Genomic DNA, 10,049 nt, shown 5'->3' with positions numbered 1-10,049 from the left:
GTGTTGTATTGTATTATTTTATTTTATTTTATTTTATTTTACTGTATTTTATTTTATTTTGATCAGCGGAACATTTAAAAGACCTAGGCAAGGACAATGGTCCTCACACTGTCCAGTGGGGATAGATGGTCACCCTCTAGTACAAAATAGGGATTCGTGCTCCAGAAAGGCTATAAGCAAGGAGAGAACAAGTAACCAATTGTGCATGATTTAGAAAAAAAAGTAGGGGAAAAGATATAGGCCTGGGGGCAGGGAATGCTCATAACAAGTGTTCCGGCACCTCTGTATGGGATCAGTCCCTGGAGGTTGACAGTTTAGGAGGAGGGTATGCCATTTCCTTTGAGAAGGGCTTTGAGAAGTTCCTCTCTTTGAGGGATGCAGTTGGATGGGTTTGATTGAAATTGTAGGTGGCAAGAGCTTTTTCAGCTTTTTCATATTTGTGAGCTGTGTTTTTTGCCTGATATGTTCAAGTTTGTAACTGACTCTGTGAGAGTGAAAAGATTTATTAGCCCAAAGGAGTTCATGTTGTCGTTTTGCTGTGGTGCAAATACGAATCTGCACTTGGAAGGGGAAGATCAGCGAACTCTTTTTGTCCTGACATAGTTGATTGGATCTGCACTTGGCATGGATTAGAGCTAGGCGAGGTGCATGTCTTTTTTTTAATTCTTTTTTTTTTCAAGTGGACAGCGTCATCATGTGGTTGTTTTTATGAGTGCTCATGGTGCCCAGGAAAAAGCCAAGTGTTTTTCTGTCCTGTTAGTATGGGAGCAGTTAGGGTAAGATCTCTGTTGTGGATCCTGGCTCTTTGAGAATGAAAGAACGTTACTGGGTATAGCACTGAGAAGGAAAATGAATAATTTTATTGTTGGCTGTGCAGCTGGTAGGCTGCAAAAAAAAAAAAAAAGGGAATTCTAGCTCAGCTAATTTTCTTCTAGGACTTTTTCTGTGGGACCAGCTGCTGAATATTTCTACTTTTGTAACTGCTCTTTGGCCTGAGACTTGGATTGTTTGTCCTTAGCCCCTAGAGAGAAGGAATTCCCTAGTGAGAAGGAAGTCCCTAGCAAGAGAAGGAATTGTTTTGTCTACCTACACTATGAAGAGAGCTTACTAACCCTTAATATGAAGCTCAGAACTACACACTAAAGCAGTACAGAATCTGAAAAATATAAAAGCTAAAACCCAAGGCATCAGGCCTACCAACCGAATTCACTGTGGCAGTCATAAGGATTAAAATTCAGCAAGAGCTACTTGTGCTGCTACCTATGCCTCTTCCAACCCCTCTGCGGAAACAACTGTGCCTACCTTCAGGTTCTGGGATCCAGAGAACACAATGGTAAATGCAGTGGAGAAGGGAAGGACAGGCAAGTTTGGTGTGGTTTACGTGGGGTACGCGGAAAGTGCAGCCCTGCACTGGCTTTTACTTCTAGGGCTTTGTCCTATTAGAGTAGCTGCTGGATGCTTGCAACAAAGACACGAGAGTGAAAAAACGTGACGGCAGGTCTATCTGGGAAGGAAGATTCATTGTATGTTTCTGTGTCAGCCTTCCCCTTAGAGCAGCCAACAGCAGGAAACCTTTTATGAGCGAAAAAACCTGTGGATGTCTTTCATTTTTTGTGCGCATGTTTCAGCCTTCCAAAGCACATTCTTCGACCTGCAGCTCTTCACGCAAAGTCAGAGCTAACCCTTCTGATTTGTGAGAGCACAAAGCAAATATTTTGGCCTCTGGGCCCCTTCTGTGGAAATTTTTACACGGGGGTGAGTTAGGGCAGCATTTAAATAGTTATCAAAAATCACTCCTGAAGAGCACTTAGGAGCATTGTTCTGGCCTGGGCATGGAACATATTCATTGCTGGGCAGTACGGGTGAGCCCGTCTGAGGTTTGGGAACACGCCGCGGCCCCACAGCACAAACAGGCCATGTCTCTGATCTCAGGTCACAACCAACCTCTGAAAAGTGCATGTTATATGGCTCTACACAGATATTTATTGTATGTACTTTGTTGTATCGATCAGTAGTGCTGTATTAACATTTTAATAGTATGATAAATGTAGTTTTGTAGTTAAAAGGTAACTTTTGTAGTTGAAATAGGAACTATGTAAGTGGGATATTTTTTAAAGAAAGGAATGAGGTACTCGCAGCAGATAGCAGCCACAGGACACCTACATCTTTCAGAGAAAAAGAATTTATTGTTCTCTTATCAGAAGAAGCTGACTTCTTCCTGCCTCTCTCATGATTTAAGACGCCATTAGGAATAAGAGGAAGAAGCTGACACTGACCAGACAGATTCCTTTGTTTGAATGGAACTTATGCATCAAGTATGGGGTGTATGAATATGCAACAGGCTATTGTTTTTAAGGGTTAATCCTTTGTTAACTGGTGTCCTTTTTTGGGCTTATGTTGCCCAGAAAAAGGTACCTGGACCATGCGTAACTCTTTGTTTCTATTGTCTCATATTGTCCTAATCCAAATTGTCCAAATTATTATTACTCTAATTGTATTACTATTTCATAACCATTTTATTACTATTAAACTTCTAAAATTTTAAAAACAAGTGACGGGCGTTTTTCACACAACCACACTTTCAATCCCACTTTAAAGACAATCTCGACTCTAACAGCAGCAAGAGCTCCCTCGAGGACCGCATGACCAAAGCGGCGCAAACAACACCGGCGCCGCCTTTCACAGCCCTCCGGTGGGACACCGGTGCCGGGTCACCCACGGCTGCCGAGCGGGACAAAGGCGGCGGGAAGGCAGAAGAGAGAAGACCGGAGGGACACATGTTTCTGTGCTCCAGCCGGCATGCAGCGGCTGGGGCGGCGCGGCCGGACGGAGAGGTTCCCCGCCTGGGGGGTGTTGTTTCCCCCTTTCATCCTCATCCTCCTCCTTCTGGCAGGTCAGCGGGACCGGCGTGGGGCGGGGGACGGGCGCGGAGCTGCGGGCAGCGGGTGTGAGCGGGGCCGGAGGGTTAGGTCCGATGTGGAAGCTTTTCCGATTGAATTGGCACAGGGAGTTGGAAGGGGGTCCCCGGGGTGTCCCAGCAGAGCGGGAGCCCCTCTCTGGCTGCAGGGAGAGTAAACCTCGAGGAGACGGGACTGAGAGAGGACCTCATTAATCAATATCTGTGTATCAATATCTGAAGGGGGTGTGCCAGGAGGATGGAGCAGAGGCTCGGTGGTATCGAGCAGTGGAGCGGGGAGGGGGGAAGGAGGGCAACGTGCAGAAGTTGATGCACAGGAAGTTACACCTGATGGTAAGGAGGAACTTTACTGTGAGGGTGTCCACACACTCGGAAGAGATGGCCCAGAGTGGTTGTGGAGTCTCCCTGAATAGAGATAGTCAGGAACCGTCTGGATGCAATCCCGTGCCACATGTGCTCTAGCAGTTAGGAGCAGTCAGGTTGGACCACATGATCCACTGTGGTCCCTTCCCATCTGACCCGTTCTATAATTCTGTGATTCTGTGAACCCACCCACGTAGGATAGACCCATGATATGCAGGGTGAAGCCACCTTGGTGCTCTCCCGCCAGGGCAGAGCCTGGAGGTGGGCTGGCATGGCACAGCTGGAGCCATGAGTACGCATGGTGACATTGCAAAAGCCTGGAGCTGCTGGCACTGGGGTGTGCCAGAGGCTTGGTATGGGGTGTCCTGAGATGGCAGCCCTGCCAAAGCCTTAGTATGGGGTGTCCTGTGTGGCAGTCGTCCTACATTGCTGCTTCCTACAGAAATGCCTGTGCTACCCCTGGCCTGCTGTTCTCCTTCTGGAGATGGTGTCCTGCTGGCTGCCCTGATTCACTTGATGGCAGGGCTGGTTGGCAGGATGATGGGTCGATTGTTCTGGTTTTTTCATGTGTTTCTTTAATCCAGAGGTCATCTCACAGGTTTAGGGTTCCTCTGCCTGGGCTGCCCCATGTGCTGTGTTGCACAGCCCTCTCCAGCCTGTGCTTGGTGCTCATTTTCAAACAGAGACCAAGTGTGAGCAGGTTCCGAGAGCTGACCTGCTAAAATCCTGTGAGCGGTCAGGCTGTGAGATGGGTCAGCAGCATGAGTCAGTGAGCAAAGGAGTCTCAGGGCAAGGTGAGAACTTTTCACCTACTTGGGGCAGGAATGGGAGCGTGGCAGAAGCTGAGATGTGGAAGGGTTGCCCGGATCCCAGCAAACCAACCAAAAGGGTCAGCACAGATGAAAGGCAGTAATGGCAGTGGGAGAACTAGAACCTCTCAGGTGAGTTGCAGCCTGGGAAATGGGAGCTACAGTGCACTGGGAATGCAGAAGCATGGTTTGCCATCGTTGATTTCAAGTCTGCCACTTCAGTATGAGACCAAATAGGCCACCAAGGGTGATGGTGTATTGGACATGGAGTCTCTCTGAATTTATCCAGGCTGCAGCTGAAGCCTTGACTGTGGGGACGGTGATCCCCAAGAATGTTTTTACAGTGCAGTGGCAGTACAGAGTCATCTTCTTGGGGGAACCTGACTTAGGGCTTTGAATACACTAAATGTTATGACAGCACAAGAGGTAGATACCATTAAAATAGCTTCTCATAGGAATAAAAAGATAGATGCTCTCCCGCGTTTCTTAATTGTAAAGAGCTCTCTTATTGTTGTTTCACAGATTGCTTTGTCTGGCAGAGCATTGTGACTGGGAGCACTTGTGGCCTCAAGTGTCCTCAGTGGGGCAGAGAGGGCCCTGCTGGTCCCTGTGCCAGGCACTGCCCTGCCACACTGGCCATGGCCCTGATGTCAGAGCACAGTGAGGGGAGCTGCTGCCAGATGGCAAGGGATGAGGGAGCCCCAGGCTGGGCCTGGGCAGGGACTGGGAGAAATAGCCTGTTCTCAGACAGCTTCCTTCTCTCCTGCAACCCTCCAGATCAACAAGACAGGCAGCCCAACTCAGATTTCTTCTGGACTCTTTGCTGGGATGGAAGAAATTGGTCTGTGGTGTCTTGGTATTTCAAAATGTTCTTTTTCACTTTAAAGGATTAAGTATAAAGGGGAACCGATATGGCCAGCTATAGAATACTCATATGGAAAGCACCTAAGTCTGAAATGCAGAATGAATGGGAATGGGCTGCCATTAGGATTAGAGAGTCAGATCACGCCTCAAGGGCAGCGCTGTGATTGTATGAAACTGTTAGACTGCATTTTCTTCAAAGCTGTGCTGTACAAGATTTTGATATTTGACATCATGAGTGTTATTTTTATTCAGCAGAAGATTGTTTGGCTCAGTGTGATAATGACTGCAAGGCTTACTGCTGTGATGGGACTGCTCCCTACTGCTGTTCATATTATGCCTACATTGGGAATGTCTTTTCGTGAGTATATTTGCACTTAAAAAAAAAAGGTGTGCTGTGTTCATGAAGTCAGTGTAAGTTTGCTGTGGCAAAACTATGTTTTGGCAATAAACTGAGGCAGTGTTTGGGTTTGTTGTTTTTAGTTTGGTTTGTTTTTTTCCTTCCTGGTAACAATCTTTGGTATTCCTTTGAGGTCTCATGTTACATGTATTTTTGAAACATACCAGAAAGCTTGGTAAAATTGTGGGTTCTGTCCTTAGTTTGTGTACAATAATATAATTTCTGGAGCTAAGCTTTAGAGATAGTGAGAACTTTGTTTCAAGCTCGAGCTGAAAAGATCTGTGAATAGAAATCTTGTATGTTTTGTTGAAATGGTTTCTCACGCTGAGTCAGTAGTGATTCAAATTACTTGGATTTGAAATTCATATTGCTTTGAGTACTTTTTTTTTATTTTCACTTTTATTCACTTGTTTGTTTTTTGTTAAATAATATTTTGGCTGTTGGTGGATTTATTGAACAAATTCTAGGTGAGAATAATCTGACCCTTTAACAATGTTGTATGAATAGCATGTTTCACAGTGCTGTAAAAAACACAGCAGATGAAATCAAGTGGTTACAAATATTTTCTATCTAGAGAAAAATACAGGAATAAACTTTTGATTAAAAAACATAGACTCTAGTGCAGCTGTTTGTCTTTGCATAGGTGAGGAAGAAGAGAAGCTTGCCTGCTAATGGACCTGACTCTGGCCTTAACTATAGCCACATGTGAAAAATGCCAATCACTTGTTTTTAAAATTTTAAAAGTTTAATACTAATAAAATTGTTATAAAAATGGTAATACAGTTAGAGTAATAATAATTTGGACAATTTGGATTAGGACAATATGAGAGAACAGAAACAAAGAGTTACGGACGGTCCTGGGACCTTTTTCTGGGCAGCATAAGCCTGAAAAAGGACACACGTTAACAGAGGATTAACCCTTAAAAACAATAGCCTGTTGTATATTCATACATCTCATACATGATGCATAAATTCCATTCAAACACAGGATTCTGTCTGGTCAGTGTCAGCTTCTTCCACATAAGCCTAACCCCGAGCGAGGCGGGAAGAAGTTCGTTTCTTCTGATAATGGAGCAATAAATTCTCTTTCTCTCAAACATTTAGGTGTCCTGTGGCTGCTATCTCAGTGCGAGTTCTTTCTTTAGAAAAAAAGTATCCTACATAGCATAGTTTCTATTTTAACATTTTGTTATAACCTAAAACTATATTTAACACACTACTTAAGAGAATTAATACAGCATAACTTTCTAACACAACACATATAATATTCATTTTAATATTTGCAAAAAGCCAGTCATAAAATACACATTTTTCACATCACATCTCACAAGTTGTACATTCATGTGCAAGGGCAAATCTAAATAAAATATAAAATGTGGTTCTTCATGATAGGGCATCTTATTTTCTGTTGCATCAATTACACTAGTAATTTCCTTAGCCTTTAGCATACAGTCTGTGACTTATTTTTGGTTTGTGAGAAATGGCTACTCACTTTTAATAATTTTAGAAAAGTTTATTAAACCTTATCCAAAAATGCAAGAGAAGACTGAATAGAGAAAATGTTATGGCGCCTGGAGCAAGGGATTTTTCCCACCATGTGCTCACCCACACAATGGAGGTTTTGCCTTTTAACCCTTTAACCCCTCCCAAAGTTCTGTCCATCGACTCCTTCTTTGCTGTCCAGTGGTGGTGATCACTTCCTCAGACCCTGACAGGAGGTCAGATGTCACCATAGTGACAAACCAGCCCTCCCAAATGTCCCAACCCGGCTGTCCCTTGACAGCCACATGAAGGGGTACAACATAACTATAAATCTATAAAACTTTTCTTAACCTATATACATGATATTTGTCTGTTAATTGTGAGAGTCAATCATTGCATTACTCATCTATCACAGGTTTATATTCTTGACTAAAAACAGAGAGGATAAAAATGACATGGCATATGGACTGCCTGGTACTTAGGGAAGACTGAGTGGGAAGGTGGCAGTTGTTTTTTTTTAGAATGACTCCTCTGATGCAAGTTTTGTTTCGGCCATGGTACCTGGGGAATATTCCAGTGTTCCCATCAGTATATTTTATAGCACTTTGAAGGAGTAGGCAGAGTGATGGTATTTTAATACAGAGTTGATCCACAGTTTTTAAAACAGATCACATGCTTCCTGGGCTTAAGGAGATAAAATTATGGTAGAACACCAGAATCCTTCATTCATCTGGAAATGAAAAAGCATGTATTTAAGATGGATGTTGTAGAATGACAAGTGATTTTTTTCCTGATTACTGAGTGAATGTTTGCTTTGATTTGTTTCTCTGTTTTTTCATTTCAAAATTGTTTTTCCATTTACAAGCATCAAAGGAATTTCTCATTCTGAATACCTTGTTCCAGACCTCGTGTGGTTGGGAATGATGGACACAAGAGCATAGGACATCACATTATAAGAAGGAGACTTCCTGTAGAACAAGTAGATTTAATCTCTCACTTCCCTGAGTGCATAGCTAGCATTTGTCTAGCCTGATGTCAGAGCTGTGCTTTGTGAAGGCCTTGACCAAGGGGGTCTTTAGAGTGACTGCTGAAATGCTGAAACCATGTCTTCAGCACCAAGTTGGCACCTTGTCTTTGGTATGTTTCTTTAACAAATATTAATAGGTATTGAATTAGAGCCGAGTGTGAGTGGCTCTGACACATTTGGAAGGGTTTGTCTATATCTGGGTGGATTTGAATACTAGAGGAGGCTCTTGCAAGTACTGTTTGCCGCAACACATCTTGAAGAACACATTTGATCCTTCTAATTTTTTATGGCTAAATACTCCAATGCATAGGCTTGAGGATCAGTTAGCAGTTGTTATACTCCTTTGACCCGAAATTTTGCGATGAAGTCACAGATGTTTTTTTTTTTTTTCCTAAAAGCAGGTCAGGACTTGTCTTCTTTAAACATGTAATCTCATTTTGAAAACTTTCCCCTTCCCTCCCCTCCTCCCTCAGGCTTTATCCCAGGCTCAATTTCACTCCTCCATCCCCAGCTCCTCTTCTTCCCCACTCTGAGTGGCACAGGGAGTGGGGAATGTGGGTATGGTCAGTCCATCGCAGCTCATCTGTGCTGCTCCTCGTGCTTTTCCTTGGTTCAGTCTGTGCTGGGTTGCAGTGTGGTTATCTCCTTGGTACAGTGCTGTAGGAGTTGGAGAAATTGTCTTCTCTGACTTACAGTAGTTTTACATGGACAAAATATAGTAAAGGTCATTTGAATGCTATGGAGAGGAGAAATTATGTTTAAACTCTCTTAAGAGAGATCCTTAGCTGGCAAATATCTGGGTTAAATATGTCAACTTTCATAGACTTGCATTCTCTCAAGCCAACTGGGGATCCAAAACAACTTTTTGTGCTCTGGGAAGAAAGAAGAAGCTGTTTTCTGTATTGTGAATGTTGTCACACATGTGTGGTGTTGACTAATTAAAAAGATGTGAAGCTCTTTAGCAATCTGGGAAAGAGATCATCTCTTTCTCTGCCTGTGTCCACTAAGGCTGAGCATGAGCACAGTGCAGAATGCCAGTCAAAGGCAATCCAAAATGCAGCCTTGGTGTTCCTCTGTGGAAATCCAGCGCAGCTATAAGGCTAGGAAAAGCAGATTATATGATCATGGCTTCTGTGTTGGATATGAATTTAAACTCAGACTTAACTGCTTGCCAGTAGTCTGAGCTGTCACAGCTTGAGCAGGATTTACATTTTTATTTGGTTGAGTTTGATTCTGTAAGGAACTAAATATGCTAAATCAAACAGCTCTCTGTGCAATTAATAAATGAGGAAAAGGCAAAAATAAAACATGGTTGTTTCCTTTGACAATTAAATAGGAACAAAGGACCTCTGTGCATTAAATCTATAAGCTTTCAGCTAAGATGCTCATTACTAACGAAAACCTTTTCCTCTGAAATCTCCTGAACCTTGTTTTTGAAGGGATAAAAATAGGAAAAAGAACTTCATTAAATTGCTCTTTTGAAATTGAAGGATTTCATTTATCTGTTTCTCTGCATCTCAGAAGTTGTTGTTTACAACAGGGTCTTTCTTCATACCACACATAATCTGGTAATGAGTCTAGCATAACCTTCAGTTTCTAAACAGATGTGTGTTGTTTGAAATTAAGGGCTTAGAAAACATGAAGGCATGTATGTTACTTTATCCAAATGAGTTCTCTGATCAGAAAAAGAGAAGCGGTAAATCCCTGTCTTTTTAATTATCTGTGTGATAAAGGATGGTAGATAGAATGTGAAAAAAAGGATTTTTCAGTAACTCCTAAGCAAAATCCAACTATAGAAACATTACAATGATTAAGTAGCTAGAAGATCACATACTTCATTACTCACAAGCTGGCAAGTCATAAGAGATGTGCAAGAGCCTTTTTATGACAGGAAATACTTCCATTAAATTACTTTGTTAATCCATCTACACCAGTCAATGTATTCTCCTTCTCTATGGGTTTTGTATCGACTTTACCTTCTATTCAGTGCTGTAGACAAGAGGATGCCATTGGAAACAGGTAGAAATGCCTTTCCTTGACTGATAAATCATGTTTTTTTTGTTCAGACAGAAAAATGTAGCTGAAGTATGTAATAGCAAAACTGCAAAAAAAGCCACTCAGAGTGTAGGCTGTCCATTGGATCCAATTGTCCAAAAAGTTTAAAAATCGAACGGTATGATGAAACACCTT

General features: G+C 42.6%; 1 protein-coding gene across 2 annotated transcripts in view; it reads left to right on the top strand.

The window, feature by feature from the left end:
• Positions 1-2,787: 2,787 nt before the first annotated feature.
• The window catches only part of CYYR1 (cysteine and tyrosine rich 1), a 29,498-nt gene continuing 22,236 nt past the window's right edge, over positions 2,788-10,049 (top strand). The window contains exons 1-2 of one of the 2 annotated variants that reach the window (XM_014308991.2): positions 2,788-2,893; positions 5,209-5,311. In XM_014308991.2, the coding sequence (XP_014164466.1) occupies positions 2,800-2,893; positions 5,209-5,311 (197 nt within the window). In that variant the 5' untranslated portion in view covers positions 2,788-2,799. Of the gene's footprint in view, positions 2,894-5,205; positions 5,312-10,049 lie in introns of both variants that reach the window. The other variant, XM_031060994.1, reaches the window with a different exon arrangement.

Source organism: Geospiza fortis, unplaced genomic scaffold (assembly GCF_000277835.1).
Source record: "Geospiza fortis unplaced genomic scaffold, GeoFor_1.0 scaffold154, whole genome shotgun sequence".
Classification (NCBI taxonomy): domain Eukaryota; kingdom Metazoa; phylum Chordata; class Aves; order Passeriformes; family Thraupidae; genus Geospiza; species Geospiza fortis.
Note: the sequence above shows the minus strand (reverse complement) of the source record. Positions and strands in the feature narration are given on the sequence as shown.